The 18,576-nt window shown below is 44.1% G+C and overlaps 1 protein-coding gene across 2 annotated transcripts in view; it reads left to right on the top strand.

Moving 5' to 3' along the window:
• The first annotated feature begins 14,542 nt into the window (after positions 1-14,542).
• Positions 14,543-18,576, top strand: part of TSC22D1 (TSC22 domain family member 1) — a 90,761-nt gene continuing 86,727 nt past the window's right edge. The window contains exons 1-2 of one of the 2 annotated variants that reach the window (XM_030946191.1): positions 14,543-15,089; positions 15,719-18,573. In XM_030946191.1, coding sequence (XP_030802051.1) covers positions 15,752-18,573 — 2,822 coding nt within the window. In that variant the 5' untranslated portion in view covers positions 14,543-15,089; positions 15,719-15,751. Of the gene's footprint in view, positions 15,090-15,709; positions 18,574-18,576 lie in introns of those variants that run through there. The other variant, XM_030946184.1, reaches the window with a different exon arrangement.

Genomic DNA, 18,576 nt, shown 5'->3' with positions numbered 1-18,576 from the left:
TATGCAATAGAGCTTCTCTCTCCTTCTCATGCACTTCTCTCCAACCTCGTGTCATACCAGGAGTAAAAGTTAAACTACAACCTTGCTCCTCTACTTCATGAAGCTTATGCAAACTAAAGGTGTTTGGGACCTCTATCTTTTTATCAAATTCCCATATTGTTTGAGAATATATGTAATTGTTGGAGTTTGAAGAAAAAATGGGGAAAATATTCACTCACAGATATTTTGAATCATTTGGAAAGTAGGTTAAAAAAATACTACCTGAGATGTAGGGCTTTCACTTTCTACCATGCTGCTCAATATGAATAATATGGTCACAGCACATATCTATTTATAGAAATGGTGCTAGGGCAGTGCTCCTGGACATCCTGCTGGTAGGGGCCCTTCTGCTCTAAAGAAAAAGCCTTTCATGAGTAGGATGCCAGTCACCATCTCTGCCGTACAGTACTGTTCCTAGATACTGGGCACACCAGAAACCAGAGGCGCAGGTTTAAATGCTGTCCATGGCATGTTGTGACCAAAATCTGGATTTAGTTATAGTCACCTTTTTAGCTCCCTGAAGGTATTCAAGTGCTTTTATGAAAGATGGGGGTTCACACAAGGCAGAATGGAGTACTGCTGGGATATGATTTCACAGAACCATAGAATGGTTCGGGTTAGAAGGAACCTTTAAGATCATCTTGTTCCAGCTCTGCCACCTTTGGCAGGGACACCTTCCACTAGACCAGGTTTCTCAAAGCCCATCTAACCCAGCCTTGAACATTGCCAGGGATGGAGCATCACAGCTTCTCTGGGCAACCTGTGCCAGTGTCTCACCAATCTCACAGTAAAGAAATTCTTCCTAATATCCAATCCAAATCTACATTCCTTCTATTTAAACTCTTTCTGTTTTTTTAGATCACTTGAGGCAGAGGCTCTAAGATTTCTTGTACCCCCACAAAACTGAATATCCTTGGATTTGTTGTCCACATCCATTGCTTATGCTGTCTTTTCCACTAACTTGTCAGGTCAGCAGGTAGTCTGCACAGAGTCAGCTGCCTTTGAACAATCAGAATCCCTTTCACAATACAGAATAGGAGCTGGTTTGGGGTTTTAAAAATTGATTTATTTCATAAATATGCACTTCTTTTTTTTGTCCAGCAGCAATTTATGCTGCTGAATATGTGACTTTCCAACAAATCCCTTGCTTAAAGCATATAGAAAGAAATAATAATAGAATGGAGAACTCTAAGTCCTGTAAGACTTATGGAGATCTCTGCCAAAGTAGGTCAGTGTGTTTGCACATCAGTTTTAGCAGAACTGCTAGAATATTTGTGAGAGAAGTAAAAATCTAAAACTGCTTTATTTGTTGCTGGCTGTGCAATCTGCTAAGATTTACTTTAAAAAGTGGTTAAAAATATAGTGAAACTATTTTTATAGGAACTGAGACAATAGCAGTCATGTTGAGAAAGGAAGCAACATGCTCGTATCATTATGCAAAGCTCTAAATGATTCCTTCAGTAGGCTCCAAATGTTTCTGATTTAGTCCCAGATGTTTCTCATATTTATTATAATTTTTAGCCTTAAGAATTAACAAATTATGAGAACTTTCAGAAACCTATGGTAACAATCATGATCTTAGAAAAAAATTGTTTACCTGGGATTTCCTCAAATAGCAGGAGAACAAATAGAAAATTTCTGAGAAGTTTAGTGAAATATCTGCCAATTTAGATCCTGGCCTGTGTCTAGAAGCCATAGCACTTTCTGCATCCTAAACATGCAGATGACTGGATATACAGGTTTTGATAAAATATTATTATACTTATACAAATATACCATGCAAATTCTTTGGTACCCTTACACCTTTGTCTCAAAGCAGAATGTTTTCTACAAAGATGCCCAAATTTTATTCTCCTTTCCCAGTCTCCGGTAGTTAAATTTAATTCCTGTTTTTTAACTTTGCTAAACAGCAACAACTGGTGGCCAATTATCATTTTGGAGCTGTGTTTTCAGCCAAAGAGCTGGATTTAGAGCTCTGAAATGTGAAAACACAACCAGGGCATTTGTATCACACGCAGTTGCCAGCCTTTCCTATAAATAGCTGGGTCAGGAGAGCACCTGTGTTTTTTCCCTCCCAGCATTTGATGGATAGCTTTGCTGGCATCTCTGCAATAGACGCTACACTAAATTCAAAAGAGAGGCTTAGTCAGTTCTAAGTAATGGAAACTGTCCAAATTCTCTTTGGCTTTGATTCTAACAGGGAAAGACATAATTTTCTTGTCTCTTTCCAGATTAAACTCCATTCCATTTTCTGCTGCCCTCAACGCACACTCCTGAAAATCCCACAGACACATTAACATTCAGTCAATGAAATATTTCTAGAAGCTAGACTACTACAATGTTTAGGTTCTTCTGCATTTGCAAGGGCTTGATTTTAGCTTGCCCTTACAGTGCATAAATTGCCTTTAATTTTGACAGCCCTGAACAATACCATCTTGACAGCCTGTAACGTCTTGTACCCTCGCTAGCTGTGCCACCCTGTCTTTAAGGCTGCCATTTTGATCTTCTGTTGATTGCTGATGTGAGAGAAAAAATTAATAATCACCATCCAAATCATGAAGAACCTGGCTTTTCACAAGTTCTCATGGAAGTCCATGGGGAAACTTTTTCAGCACAGATTGTTTGGAAATTCCTCAGAATGCTGGTGAAACAACAGTGTGCAAATGTTTTCTCTTTCCCTTGTGCAGGATAAATAAACCACCCCCAGCTGGTAGAGTATCAACAATTCCACATTCTGGCATTGGGGAAGCAGGATGAAGGGAGGGATAGTATATCAAGGGAAGCACAAGCTGCAGGTTCGGGCTCTGAATGTAAACTATAGCTATGGAAAAGACGAGATGTAACCTGCTAACATCGACCTCTTAAACCCTTCCCTTGAAGATGGCATGCTACAGAAAGTACAAGCTATTTTCTTGCCACTCACAACCTTTCCTTCAGCTCCTTGCAGACTCAGGAGGATTTGCTACCCAAATTTATAGCAGATCATGCTTTCAAAGTTTCTTTGCAACTTCAAAGGGCAGGAGGGTACTTCAGACTGGAAATTAACAGCAACAGCACACAAGTTCTAGACTGTGCCAAGTGCTGGCACTGTCTGGGTAGTCCATTCCAACACACTGCAGTGTCCTTGACCCAACCTTGTATGAACCACCTTGCACATGCTAACATGTGCACTAGCTAAGGGCAAGATCACCAGCCAAGAATACAGCCCATTCCTCAAGTGGCTTCTACTACTTGTGTCAAATTTCAGATTACTACATTGATGGAGACTCCAAGATGGCTTAATGGCAGCTCATGCACATCTCTGCACACCCACAGTTGTACATTGCTTGCTAAGCAATGTAGTCAAACGTGTTCAAAAAGTGTGTGTCATCCTCAGCAGCCTTTTTCCACATAAAATTCAGTTCAGCTGAAGTAACTTCAGTGGCCTGAGCATATGTAGAGCTCCAAAAGGCCAGGTTCCTAGGTTACACCTTACTTTACCTAAGCCCCATCGAAACTGCTGAGTTTCGTGACAGAGCACACTCCACCAGATTGACCAGTTTGTGTTTGGCCATGACACTTCTAGCCTGATTTCCTTAGGCAAAGGTTTGTTATTGCAGTCTTCATGCAAGGGCACATACATGCATAAGTGTACATTTGCATGTCTATGAATTCTCATCACTGTCCATCACTCATTAGTAATGTTGAAGCTCTCAGTCACTTCCAGACAAATCTGACAGCAAAGCAGAGATTTCTAACATGCTTATTTTCTATGGTCTGTATAAATAGGCAGTTAGTGAATGGATAAAAGCTCTGGTAGTATATCAGTAGTCCAGAGGAAAAGCTGTAACTCCTATAGTGTACATCTATATCCCTCCATTAATTTTCCAGGACCATTTTCTGCCATTGAGGGCAGCAGGCTGTGAACAGCCCATGCCATATACCACTAAATGCTCTTGCCCTCTGAAACAGGGTGGCCAGCTACTTGATGGAAATGTTGTTGGCCAAAGCTCACTCCCACACTGTGTTCTGGATCCATTTGGGAGACTGTTACAGACACAGGTCAGCACCACGCCAAGCACCGTTTGGATAATTTGACAGTACAGAGCACTTGAATTTGAGTGGCCAGAACTGTTCCCTGGGACTGTTTGATGTAGTACAGAAACTCGGAAGGGTTTAAGAATGTGCCATCCATAGGAAAAGCTTGGATCAAGGTCACTACCATACTAGACAAGGGAGAATCCAAGAATGAAGTACAAACCTTCAGGGAATAGGCCTCATTAAATCTGTTTCTGACAGAATGACTTGTTTAGCTGACGGCAACTTATTTAGAATTCACTCCCACTAGCAACCCATTTCAGATATGATACAGAAACTCTCAGCCCTGGATGCCAGATGCATGAGTTGGTTTTTTTTAGTATTTATTTAGCTGTTCAGATTTTGTTCTCTAGTTTGTTTGTAGTAGCTTCCACCATTATTGTTTTTTTAAGACATTGTAATTATGTGCATCTTTATTGCTTAACATATGAATCAAATGATTTATCTTATTTGTTATCTGTAGAGGCAACTGAGAATTCAGATTGTGACCTCCATAGCTAAAGCATGAAGATGTTAAAATCTGAGAGTATGAAGTCTGCTAACCAGCAGCTGCAAAGTCTCATCTTCCACGGCACAAAGAGAGACAGTGGACAAATACCAAGTATCTGCACACTGGGTATCTGGAGAACAGCCTCCTGCAAGGATAAACAGCTGAAAATTGTAGCAATGCTGAGAAGATTTAAGACTTGGAGGAGCTGGAAACTTGAATGCCCATGAGGACTCTGAAAATTGTAAGCTGTAGGCTCTATCTCTTGGGAACCAGAGAATGAAATCTCATATTCCTGCTGCAATATTATTAACATCTGTTTGTATTTTGCTGGCACCTAGTGACCCAAATCCAAGACTAAGCCAACCAACTGAAAAATGAATACACATGCACCATGGGTCCATGATGTGCATACACATGAAGAGAATGACTCCAGAGAAGGAAACTCTGTTTGCATGCATCTTTCTTTGTCATAAATGCACTTGTCCCGTGAATAACAGCAATAACAACGCTTGCCTACAGACTTTTGCTGTGTACAGAGCAGGCCTCCATCCTTCCCAATTCATCAACATTTTTCTCCTCACCAGAACATTGCCCCTTCTCAAGCCCTTTTTGCCCCCAGAGAGGGCTGTGTGGTGGCTGGCCAGACCTTGCCAGCTGATCCACAGTGCTGTGACCACTGCCGCCCCAAATGGCCGCAGGGTTGCCTGCTTTTCCCTGGAGCCTGTGTTAGGACCTCATCCTTTCCTAGGCTGCAGAAGTGCAGGATCTTCAGTGCTAGCATACCTTTGGGATCTCTATTCCTGTCTGAAATGAACAAACAGGTTCAGAGTTATTAAAGAGGGGCTGACAGACAAGCAGACAGACAGCCAGGCAGAACAGTTGTGTAAGCTTTGTTTCCTTAGGAAAGCAGGCTAAAAAAAGAAACAAAATGCAGTATTCACTCATCATTGTCTACAAAAACACTGAAATCAGCTATTTAACACTTTGCAATGAGTGTAATGGCTCAGCAGAGTTATTTATTCTGCTCGAAAAACCTGTTTCTAGGCCTCAGAGGATTAGTTGAGAAGCAGCATAACCTCTGCGTGACCCTACTCGAGAAGAAGCTGGTCTAACTGGAAGCCTGAAAGCAGCATTCTGAAAGTGGTGGCAGCTATGTGTAGCTGTTCTAGGACTGAAGTTAAGGTGAAGTTTTGCAGAGAACGAAAATACTCTAAGCATCAAAAAGGAGAAAGAGTCACAGAAATTAAGTGAAAAGTAGGATTGAAGACAAAGAAAAAAACCCAGGATGAGCACATTAACAAATGCATTTAAGTGGATGTGGAACATGGTATATGATTAAAATTATAGGTTAAAGGTATGTACAGATAGTTGTTAGAAGCTGTATGGTGAAGAAATTTGTACAACACAGATTTGGTGTTCTTAAACACTTTTTAAATCAACATGAAGCATCACTGCACCCAAATGCAAAGAATGCCAGAGCAGAGAAAAGGTGACATCAGTAACATGAAGCCAGGTCTGAACCCAAAAATCTGCTTTCATCTACCTGCCAGTGTTGGGTTTGGGAGGTCATGTTCACGTAGACTGTAGAGAGATGTCCAGTTTGGGAAGAAGAAAGACAAAAAACATGGGAAGGAGCTCTCAGCTGCACAGATCAGGCTAAACCAAGCCCAGAGCACCCTGGCTAATAGCATCTGACAGCAGGAGGAGGTGGAATTGTCAATCAGCAGACAATGAAAGCACCATCAAGTTATGTTAGGAAACATTATTGAGATTATTATTTCCTAACACAAATTAACATATATGTTAGGAAACATATATTAATATTATACATATAAAATAATACAATGTATGTTTTCAAACAGAAAACCACAGATAAAAATATTTACTTATGTATGCACATACTTATATACATGCATAGATTTATCTATATAAAGAATGTAATTTTATTCCCCAGCATAATGTTGAAGAATAAAATCACATTCCTTTCTGCTCTGGGTAATCACTTGTCACTTTAATCCTGGTGTCAGGTAAAAGTCTTCAATTATTGATTGTTGTTCTTTGCCAGATAAGAGTATTGTATATATTAATGGTAGGAATAATCTTACGGATTATATGAACCCTCTCTTGGTAAGCATAGGATTACTCTGTACAGGCAGTTCTTTAGTAATTTATATTGGCTAAATTTGAGTGTCACTGTAATTGATTTTCTACCCTTTTCTCATGGGCTGTCTTTCACTGTTAGTGTGCAATGTACCTTCCAAACTCTTTCTTCTAATGTTCAGCCTAAATATTCTTTTTCTGATGCCATGGGGTCACATACCTCCCACCTTACACAAGGTCCCTTTTGATAGACACACACTAGACATCTAATTACCCTGGATTCTCCTAGCAATCAGTGGAGACAGCTCCAGAGGATGCAGAGCTTGTCGGTGAATGTTCCTGCTCTGTACGAGCAATGTTACAGCAACACTTCTAATTCAGGTACCTCACTGGGGTTGAGCTGAATTTGGATTTTGAAATACTACCCCTCCCCTTTAAATAGTCACAGATGATTATCTTGTGATTTAATGCCTCAACCTGAGGACACTCACAAACAAACACACATTATGACTGAAACTCCTGCTTTTTCCAACATCAATATTTGTTGCATTTTTCTGGGCTATTTGCTGTTCTCCAATATATTTCTAGTACCACAATGTTCTAAAATTATTACAATTCACAGGCCATATCAAAAACACCATCTTCACAAATGTCACCAAACATTAAAAATGTTACTTTGCATCCATTTTATATTCCAAAATCAGATTTAATTTTGTGTTTATGAAGCATATGAACTAAGCAAACACTTCCGGAACTACTAAGCCTGCATGTTATTTCCTGGACCTGTGTGATTGACACATCACCTCTCATCTTCATGTCAATGAATTTAATTTGTATCCCATTCACTTCCTCCATTATGCACCAAGAAAAAAGTACCATCTCCTGCAGCCCACGCCAAGAAGGAGTAGTTAGGAGTCCTCTCACCAAGGATTCCCCTCTGACCATCCTTGCTAAGCTGCTGAGGAGGCACCCTGTCAATTGGAAAGCAAGTGTTCTGCATGTTACTGAGCTCGATTTAGCACGAGTGCTGACCAGGGTTTGTCTTTTACTTCCCACAGATGGTTTCAAAGAGACAACTGGGAAACACAGGGCAGGGTGTGTTTGCTGCAGGAAGCAATCCCCTCACTTACAATGTCACCATATTTTGTCTCACAGGACAGATACACTGACACACTGCCCTTTATTCAAGTAGAATGGGCTCCATCAGCACAGTCTGAGGTGTGTTTTGACACTATTTCTGCCTTTCCTCATATGTTATCTAAGAATTCATTCAGCACTGAGATGTGGCAAGTAACCCCAGAGGGTTTTAAACTCTCATCAGTGCTTCCATGCTGAAACTACTAATAAAGGTATTAAGACTGAGGAGGAATAAAGCACTTTCCAATCAATAGCAGCATGCATTTTTGTTAGACAGCCTATTTAAAATAGGGATTTTTTTGATTTCTTATGAACAACAATTAAAATGCCTTAATAACAGGTAAAACTGGAAACTAGGTAATGTAGCTTGATCCTAAAGCCATGAAATATTGCAGGACTGGCTTTTAAGCTAAGACACAAAGCTCCATCAGACACAATGTCAGCATCTTTTAAAAAAATATTGGCAGCATGAGGAGTAACCTTCTTCTTGATAAGGACTCAACAGTGTTACCAACTAAAGGTAAACAAAATCCTGTGTCTCCATAAGGCCACACCTTTGCACATACCTCATCTTTTTGTCTTCTAAGCCTACAAATATTTACACATTTAATGTTACGTTTTTAGGGGTTTGGTGACCAAATGTTAATCAAAGGGACTATTCACATAACTGAAGTTAAGCCTCTTTGTGTTTGAACTGTCAGGACTTGGCACATCTTTTGTTCTACTGAAAGTGATAAAGACAAATTTTTTTCTTGTGCTTGACTTAAAAAAACCTGTTTCCAACTGAATTTTGTCACAAGGGCGTTTTTAATACAACTTTCAAGGCTTGTCAGTGTATGTGTGCAGAAGCAAAAGTGACACGTACAGTATTTAAAATTCAGAGAAAATCAGAGACAAGATGCCTGAAAAATCATAATACAGGGAAACAAACTAAAGACCTCACAGATACAGAAGAATTAAATTTACTGTTATTGTGAATGAGTTTGTAAGTCCTTTAGCAGAGAAACACTGCAGTATATATAACTTTTATTATTGGAGTTATCAGGAAACATACCAAGTGACTACTGATAAAAATTGTGTTTACTTCTGCTGTGCTCATGACCAGCCTGTGCTTACTTTCAGTAAGCAGTTCAGTTACATTACAACTAATGCATATAAAAAACAAAGCTGAAGTTTGCTCAAGTACTGTCCCATAGAAAATTCTGGATTTCTGCAAACAAACACTTGTTTCCACAGAATATGTTTTAAATGGCCAGAAATACTGTTGACACAGCCAAAAGGGAGATGAAAACTAGATACACAAGCTTCAGACAATTAAATGAGTTTAAGAAGAATTTCTCTGTACCCTCCACAATCAGGAGATCCTATCTGCCTCCAGTTACTGTGTGATAACATGACAAAAATTGTGTGGCTGTACAAAATACTAACTAACTACATTCTACTTTTCCAAAGAATTCAGCATCGAAGAAACCCATCTCTTCAGGGGAAAAACAAAATTTAATTCTAGGCTGAGATTTTAAAGATTTGTGCCTTATCACAACAGACACATTCACTCCTGACCATTCAAGAAAGCCACACATAAATCACAGAACTTTTAGACATCACAAAATTCCCAGTGTAGTGAGGGAACACAAAGTACACTCCCAAACAAAGCATTTTCCTAAGTGCTTTTCTCTATCAAGTTTAGGATCAGTCAGAAGAAAACAATTCCACACCATCTTTGCAACTGAGAACTACAAACCAAGAGCTCACATTTTTGGCATTTTTAAACAGTCCTATGCAAATGTTTATGATTAATTCATAAAACCTAATCTAAAAAAATGGTTGACCATTACTTTGCTCAACGCTTTACCACACAAAAAAAGAGGGGGGGAAGGAGTGTCTATTTAACTGTATGACCATTTTCCATTGATTTGATCATCTATTTTATTTAATCTTCAGTTTAATTATATATACCATTTGGCTGACTAATCAAAGATCAAACAGTTAGCAATCTAAGACCTGTACTCTACAAACACTTAATTAAATAAATGATCTCACACTACAGTTGCATGTTGAGGTATCTGGGAAATATTTTCCATAATTTGGCACTTCTACAAGATGCAAATTCATCAGTTGACTACAAATTCAAGAGAAAATGGAGGAATAAAGGAGAGCAAGATGAATACAGTGATAAAATCATGGTGATCTTTTGGCTGTTAGTTCATTAGTCATGGGATGGTGGAGGATTTACTTTTAACCCTTGCTCCCACAATACAGTCAATATAGTCCTGTATGTAGTCTACACACCTATAAAGTTTAATGTGATGATAAAGCTTCTAAACTTCTTTCATTAAATCTGAATTTGAATACAATCCCCATTAAAAAAGACTGCCTACTTGGCCACATTCCCCAAGTGCAGGTATAATGAATATTTTAAAACAACTTTTCAAGATGATCTAGAAAGATATGATTTTGTGTATATTGGCATTGGAATACACCTTACTAGTCTAAAGAGGACTTTTTTTCCAAGACTGCTAGATTGCAGTCTTGAATTGTTAATTTCTGCAAGCATTTATTTAATAAAAACTTGTGAGAAAGCTTCCCTTTCCCAAATGTTCAACATTATTTAATAAGAATTAAAATAAGGGATGAAAAATGTCTCAGTAGGCGTTTTGGAATCAGTAAACTCAATCAACCAACTAACCAGCCAACTAAAAACAAAACAAGAAAGGAAGATCAAGACTTGACTTGAACTTTCCAAGAAAATGCAGAAGCAGAATTACCACTTTTTCAGGGCTGAAAGGTGAGAATTTTCTTATGACTACTTCTCTTAGAAGGAAGAAGAAAATGCATACATCTCTTTGCAAATCAACTGAGAGACTACAGTCAGCAATATTAATGAACAGAGAGAAGCTTTCTGTCTAAACCAACAATGGCAGCTTCATGGGAAAAAATTCTTTTCATTAAATTTTTAAAAAATTATTTATGAAGCAGTCACACAGGATTTAAAGCATGCATCAGACTGATTTGTCATAATTCTGACTGTTTTGAGTAAAAACCCCACAGTATTCCTGCTTGTTGGCTTTATAATTACTTGGTACAAAGACATAAACTACTGCATATGCTAGGGTGAATGCACGCAACTGTGTCAAACAGTAAAGGAGCCAAAGAAAGAAAATATTAAAATACTGCTTCTTTTGGTATCCTTGGAGAACCTGTGGTGGTAATAAGGCTTGTTGTTTCCTGTCTGAAGAAATATTACATATACAGGAGACAGATTTCTAAATATTTATACTGTGAAGATCTTGTTCTCTTGTACTAGCCCGAATCATAAGATTTTAAAGTTGAAATAAGGGTTATTCCAGACACTCACTCTCCCTGCCTGGCAGTGAGGACTGCATCAAGCTCCTCTGTGCTTGTTCATTTGGGAAGCATGTATGTAAGAGATGCAATCCAAACGGATTCCTCTATCCTGGCAACCCTCCAGCACTCTTTGGTCTGCAGCTGAGGTAATGATGGGATTGCAGGACTGCCTGCCTTGCAGTCATGAGCAGTGATCATGGTCAACAAGCTGCTGAATTCATCCAGTGATGACACAAGTAACTCTGGTTCCAGCTGGCTGATCAATACAGTTAATTAAAAACTAGCAGGTAGACCAGTTTGGAATAACTACTGGGTAATTTCACTTACTTTCTACACATGGTCGGTTGTGTGGTGGCTGAATTTTGAAATATCTGGTGTTTTGTAAATTAGGTATATGATGAAATTTCTTTTCCCACCTTGAACAATGAAAGAACACAATTCATAACAATTCTAAATTTCAGTTTTTAATTTTTTAATTTTAATTTCATAGAGTTTAATGGATATGAAAAGGAATTAAAATTGTTCAACTGAGAATCTCATTTTATGCTTAGACTAATGCTTACAAAAAAATGAAAGAAAGAGAATTAAGCTTATACCTGAAGAAAATAGGCAAGGAAAGAAAAAGGGTGTAACATGAAAATGTTCATGTTTACAAACAGCATTAAAAAATTACTTTCAAATGTGCCACTTCCAATGAGCTTTGTCTAGTTTACACCATTATTTTGATTGTTAGCAGATCAGTGACCAAATTATACAGATAAGTTAAAACTGTTATCTAAATTTCATTTTTTCTTCAGTTTCTCTTCATAAGAAGAGAACAATATGGACCCAATTAATAAAAACACCATTTCACACACTGTACTATGAAGCAGCCCAACTACTCAAATTGAATATAAGTTAATTAGCATAGGCAAAGCAAACATTTATTTACTAATAGTACTTATCTTTTAATTCTTTTTCAGCCTTGCTGATATTGATTAGGTACATACAAACTTTACAGCTCAATCCTTTTTAGGTTCCTTTTGCACAAATTTTTAAGTCTAGAAACCAACTCATCTGTATTCATAGCCTCTGCGCTTTAAAAGTAGTTGGACTTTGTTCAAACATTCAAAAAATCATCTTTGAGCTGTGAATTATTACAGAAGACTTAATTCCTCAAAGGAAATTGTTCTGGAAAAGTCATAAGCAGACAGAACAGGGATTTTTAACTGCAATTGACTTGCAGTGTTGAGCCCTCATCTCAAAAATGTTTACATGTGTGAGTTATCTCATTAAAGACAATCTAAGATTTCAGTGTTGCACCAAGGATCAAGATTAGACAGATTGTGGGCACCTTTGTGATGCTGCCCTGAAATCTGTGAAGCTTACATGTAGGCAGCTCACTTTCAGGCAGTATGGTCTTTAAGTATAGGCTTCCATCTGGTTATCAGTTTTTAAAAAATAATATTGGTTTGCCCTCAGGAAAAGAAGGATCTTATTTAACTATGTGTCAATTGTTCTTTAGTTTCTGTATAAAGGCAGTACAGCCATGCAAGGAGCAAGAGTTGCAAGTCTAACTTTCAGGTACCTGGAGACCTGAGCTGAGTGCCTGCATTCCAGATAAAAGGAATTAAACTGCAAAAGGCAGGGTTTTCTCAAAAGCCACCGCTATCCCCACACTAAATGAGAGCTAGATAAGCCAGGTTAGCAGAGAGAGACAAGATGGAAGTCTGAAATTCAGGAACAGGCAGCAAAAGCTCTCACTGTGTGTGACCTTGAATCCTTGTCCTTTTCACAAAATGGAGCAAGAAAAGCAGCTTTTTAGTTCCTCAGTGATTAAACGCCACAGACTAAACATGGGAGACTCAAATCTCCTCTCTGCCTGAAGGAACTAACGTTTACATCTCCCATAAGAACTCTCTAATGACTCAGCTACATGATATAATACCTTGGACTCTCACAACTTTTTTCCCATTAAAGCTCTACCACTCTTCCTTATGTGCTTAAATATTCACTGCAGCAAGAGCCAAGCCCTGTTTTTTCTCCATGCCCTCTTGATTGTCCTGACCAGTGGGCTCCACAGTCAGGTTACAACATTAGCCTGAGCCCTTCAAGTCCTGCAAACATTTCACTTCCAGGCAAGCCACACCAATCTCAAAGCAGCGATTTGTGGTATCTCCTGCTTGCTCATAGATGTCTCTGGAGACAAAGCCATGCTGCCAGGAGTTGGGAATGCGAGCAGCTCTTCATGGTGCACACCGTATGTAGCATCAGGCTGCTGGAGAAACAGGACAGAGGGTGTGAACCTGTCCCCGTCTCTGTCTCTGCAGGAATGCAGGACACCTACCGAGCTCTGAAAGGCTGGCTGGAGAGGCGGAGCAGTGCCAGTGGTGGGGATCCATTGGGCTAGATCGATTGATCGTGGTGGGGCCATTAGATACCTGCCAGGCAGCTCTGTGCAAGCCAACAGGCACAAGAACATGAAGGAAAATCTCTGGGCAGATATGGGTGCATCAAGTGTCTCTGGAGATCGGGTGCTTGCTGCCCACCGAAGGGGACAAGCTAGCTCCCTTTGGGATGGCATGGGAGCAGCCCCGCCGTGTTAAGCTTTGCCGCCTGGTTCTGACGATGCCGGCACTGGAACAGTAAAGGAAGGTCGGCTGATTTCACCTCGATTCCATTTAATAAGTTTTGTAATTTATTTTTTTTTTTTAGATCAGGGCTTCGGTACGGTTCTACTGGAGCTTTCATGAGAAGCTCCTCCACACGTACACACACGCACATTGACACACCGCATGTGGATGCGGATGAACGATTCCACCTGACCTCCGGGCATCCCTGCCCCGGCACCGGCGGTGCGGGCAGCGAGCCCCGGCGGGGCTGGGGGCTGGGATGGAGCGGGGCACACGGGCGAGCCGCCCGCCCCGGGCACAAAGGGAAAGGCGGCCCCGAGCGAGGGGGATGCGCGCACACTCCGCTTTCCTCCCCTTGCGCGGGGGAAGGAGCGGGCAGGAATATTCTGGACCGAGGGAGGGGAGGAAGGAGAGAAGGTGATGAATAACTTGAATAAATCTGCAGCGGAGCTGAGGAGAGGGGGAGGGAGGCGGCGGCGGCAGGTCATGTGAGGCACAGTCATGCTGCGGGCAGAGAGGGGGCACCTGGCGGGTACACGACGCGGCCGGCGAGGGGAGGGGAGCGGCCTAGCTACCGCCCGCCATGGCCGCGGCCGCAGCCTCGCCCCCTCCCCAGCCGGGACACCCCCACCCGCCCGCCGCGGGCTCGGCGCCGCTCGGCCATTTCCGCCACGCGAGCCGAGCCCTATTTCCGCCGGCCCCGGCCAGACGGGCTTTATGTCTGCCGGCGGGCCGCGCGTGCGCGGCGGCCGCCGCCATCTTACGTTGTCTCTCGCCCGCCCTCCCCTTTGGCGAGCTTTCCCCTCCTCCCCCCCGCGGCGCCTCCTCCAGCGCTCCGTGAGGAGACGGGGCAGGCACGGGGAGGGAGAGATCTGCGGCGGCGGGGAAGCCGGGAGTAGACCCTGAGGGAAGAAAGGACGGGGCGGACGCACACGCGGGAGGAGGAGGAGGAGGACGGATTCCAGGCGCGGTTCTGCGGAGGACGAGCGGGTGCCGCCTGTTATAAAGGGGGAGGAGGCGGCGGAGGGGGAAGGAAGAGCGTGCGGAGCGGAGCCTCCTCCAGAGACAGCCAGACATAGGGAGGAGAGAGAGGCTGCCTGGCTGGCTCCCCCTTCCTCCCTCCCTCTCTCCTTTTCATGGACTCTTTTGTCGGGTTGCTGCTGCTGCTTTTCTTCCGTCCTTATTCCGTCTCTCTAATACCCAAAATGATTCAGCTCCATGGCTGCCACTGACGGGGATGTCCCTGCCCGGCTCAGCCTGCCGCTGCCGCCCTGCTGTGCGCCAGTCCTGTACGTATCCGCGCCTTCCTCCTCCTCCTACTACTAAGAGCGGTGATGGCGAGGGGCGCCGGCCGCCTCGCCGGGCTGCCCTACGGGCCCGCCGGCTACCCTCGCCCCGCCGAGGCGGGGAGGGAGGGAGGGAGGGCGGTGCTGCCGGCTGCCGGCGAGCCGCGGCGCCCGGCGGAGCCTCCGCGGGGAGGAGGAAGGGGCTCGCCCCCGGGTCGGCCGGCTGGCTGCCCTCCCGGGTGAGGCGCAGTCGGGGGGCTGGGGAAGGGGGGGGCGGCCGAGCAGGGAGGTGGTGGTAGAAATCAAAGGGAGGCGGGGGGCAGGGTGGTAAGGAGAAAGAAAGTGAATGGCGGAGGATTGGAAGTGTCACATTCAGAGGCGGCGGAGGACCGGTGCTCGCCCCCTCCCTGTCTCGGAGGGGAGGAGGAGGGGAGGGGAGAGGGGTGGTGGTGAGCGGCGGTGCCGAGCCGCCTCAGCCCGTGCGCTGCGGGAGTCGGGGGGTTGTGCGTGCTGGTGTCTGCCCTGCCCTGAGCACGCAGCTAACTGTGTGTGTGTGTGTGTATGTGTGTCTGTCTGTCTCTTTCCATACCGGGGGATTGCACGCTTAAAATACACTCGATACAATGCACCAGCTTGACTCAGCCGCAGACATTAGTGCTAGGAAGATGGCGCACCCGGCGATGTTTCCTAGAAGGGGCAGCAGCAGTAGCAGCGGCAGCAGCTGCGTTACTGCTCCCACTGCACCAGGTACCGGCGTTGGGAGCGCTGCCCTCTCCGCCGAGGATTATCAGCCGCCTTTGCTGGTCCAGCCGCCGCCTCCATCTCCTGCAGCAGCTTCAGCAGCGGGTCCACAGCCGACACCCCCTCATCCACAAAGCTTGAACCTCCTCTCTCAGTCTCAGCTCCAGCCACAGCCCCTTGCACAGACTGGAGCTCAAATGAAAAAGAAAAGTGGCTTTCAAATCACCAGTGTGACCCCTGCTCAAATATCAGCTAGTATGAGCTCTAATAACAGCATAGCCGAGGATACAGAAAGCTACGATGACCTGGATGAGTCTCACACTGAAGACCTGTCATCTTCAGAAATCTTGGATGTATCTTTATCCAGAGCCACTGATATGGGAGAACCTGAGAGGAGTTCTTCTGAAGAGACTCTGAATAACTTCCAAGAGGCAGAGACTCCTGGGGCTGTTTCTCCAAACCAGCCTCACCTTCCTCAGCAGCATGCTCCTCTGCCTCATCACCCTCAGCAGAGTGTTGTGATCAATGGAAGTGTTCATCCCCATCATGTTCATCATCACCATCATCTTCACCACCACCATGGACACCATCATCCATCCCATCCTGGGGTGGGTAGTGCCCCAATTTCTGGAGGACCACCGCCCAGTCCATCGTTTAGAAAACTATCAACAACTGGAAGCTCTGACAATGTTATATCAACTGCACCAGTTTCTGCTGCATCATCCACTGGTTCTCCGGCATCTGCCGTGTCTAATATCCGCACTACAAGTAGTCCTGGCAATTTAGGTATAAGTCCTGCTGCTGGAACTAGTACCTTAAGTAATATTGGTGCTGGTAGTTCTAGTGTGGCAAGCAATGTGCTTGGTACTATAAATTTAAGCAACATCATGAGTACTGGTAATGTAAATGCTTTGTCTGGAACTAGCAGCAATGCTAATGTGAATATCTTGAGTGGTGTTGGCAATGGTACGAGTGCTTCCTCTAGTGTCATTAACAACGTTACTAATCCAACTGCAGGAATGGCAGTGGGATCAAGCCAGCAGCAGCCTGCATCTGGCACGTCAAGGTTTAGGGTTGTAAAATTAGATTCTAGTTCTGAACCTTTCAAAAAAGGTAGATGGACTTGCACTGAATTCTATGATAAAGAAAACACTGTTGCAGTTTCGGAGGGAGTAGCAGTAAACAAAGCAGTAGAGACGATAAAACAAAACCCGCTTGAAGTGACTTCTGAAAGGGAGAGCACCAGTGGGAGTTCTGTTAGCAGCAATGTAAGCACACTGAGTCACTATACAGAAAGTGTGGGAAGTGGAGAAATGGGAGCACCTACTGTGGTACAGCAGCAAGCATTTCAAGGTGTGGGTCCACAGCAGATGGATTTTAGCAGTGCTGCTCCTCCAGCAATTCCAGCATCTAGTATACCACAGAGTGTTTCTCAATCACAGCTTGCACAAGTCCAGCTGCATTCTCAAGAAGTAAACTATCCACAGCAGAAGCCAGGGGTCCAACCTCCTGCACAGGCCAGTCTAACCACTGTTACTGGGGTTCAGCCAGCCCCAGTTAATATACTAGGTGTATCCCCGTCTCTGGGCCACCAGCAACCTGCCCTTCAGAGTATGGCTCAACAGCAGCTGCCGTATTCGCAGCCGGCGCAGCCCGTGCAGACTTTGCCAGTGGTGCAGCAGCAGTTGCAGTATGGGCAGCAGCAGCAGCAACAGCAGCCAGTTCCTACGCAGATGGCCGCGGGTCACGTTAAGGCGGTGAACCAAAACTCTGTCACAGGGGCTATGCCAGACTACATTCAACATCAGCAGATCCTTCAGACTCCAGCCCCTGCCATGCAGCCAAGTTCTACAGCAGTAGGAGCTGGGCAACCGGTTCCTGTTGCCCAGGCACAGGGCATGCAGCCTTCAGTGCAAGCACATCCAGCTGCTGCCCCGGCTCAGCCTGTTGCACATGCTCCAGCAGCAATACCAGGTGTAGGTGCCAGTGGTCAAATGCTAAATGTTGGGCAGCAAGGAAGTGTAGCAGCTGTGGTGCAACCACCATCTGCTGCAAACCAAATTCCACCTCCAGTTATGCCATCAACGGCTGCTCCTCCATCTTCCCAAGTAGTGCAGCCTGTGCAGACAGGAATAATGCAGCAAGGATTACAGGCTAGCACCACAGGCCTTCCTCAACAAATGGTCATTGCTCAGCAAAACACCTTGTTACCTGTACAGCCACAGGCACAAGGAGTGGAATCTGTAGTCCAGGGGATGACTGGCCAGCAGCTGCCTGCGGTAAGCCCTATACCTTCTGCTAGTACTGTTCCTGCACCAAGTCAAGCTGGTTCAGCTGTGCCTCCTGGCATACCTTCTGCTTCTGTAGGTTTGGGACAGCCACAGAATGTAGCACAGGCTTCGGCTGTGCAGAATGGCAGCTTGGCTCAAAGCGTTAGTCAGCCTCCCTTGATATCAACAAGTATAGGTATGCCAGTGGCGCAGAGTGTGCCACAGCAGATGCCATTAAGCTCTACCCAGTTCCCTGCACAATCACTAGCTCAGTCCATTGTAAGCCAAATCGAAGACGGCAGGCGCCCTACAGAACCTTCCTTGGCGGGTTTACCTCAAGCTGCCGGCGTCGAGAGCGGTGGTGGAGCATCGGCCGCTTCAGATGGCGGTAGCAGCAACGTGCCGTCCTCGGCCTCCCTCTTCCCGCTGAAGGTGCTGCCCTTGACGACGCCTCTTGTAGATGGTGAGGATGAGAGGTA

This window comes from Camarhynchus parvulus, chromosome 1 (genome assembly GCF_901933205.1).
Source record: "Camarhynchus parvulus chromosome 1, STF_HiC, whole genome shotgun sequence".
Lineage (NCBI taxonomy): Eukaryota > Metazoa > Chordata > Aves > Passeriformes > Thraupidae > Camarhynchus > Camarhynchus parvulus.
The sequence above is the reverse complement of the archived record's forward strand: the minus strand, read 5'-3'. Positions and strand labels throughout refer to the sequence as shown.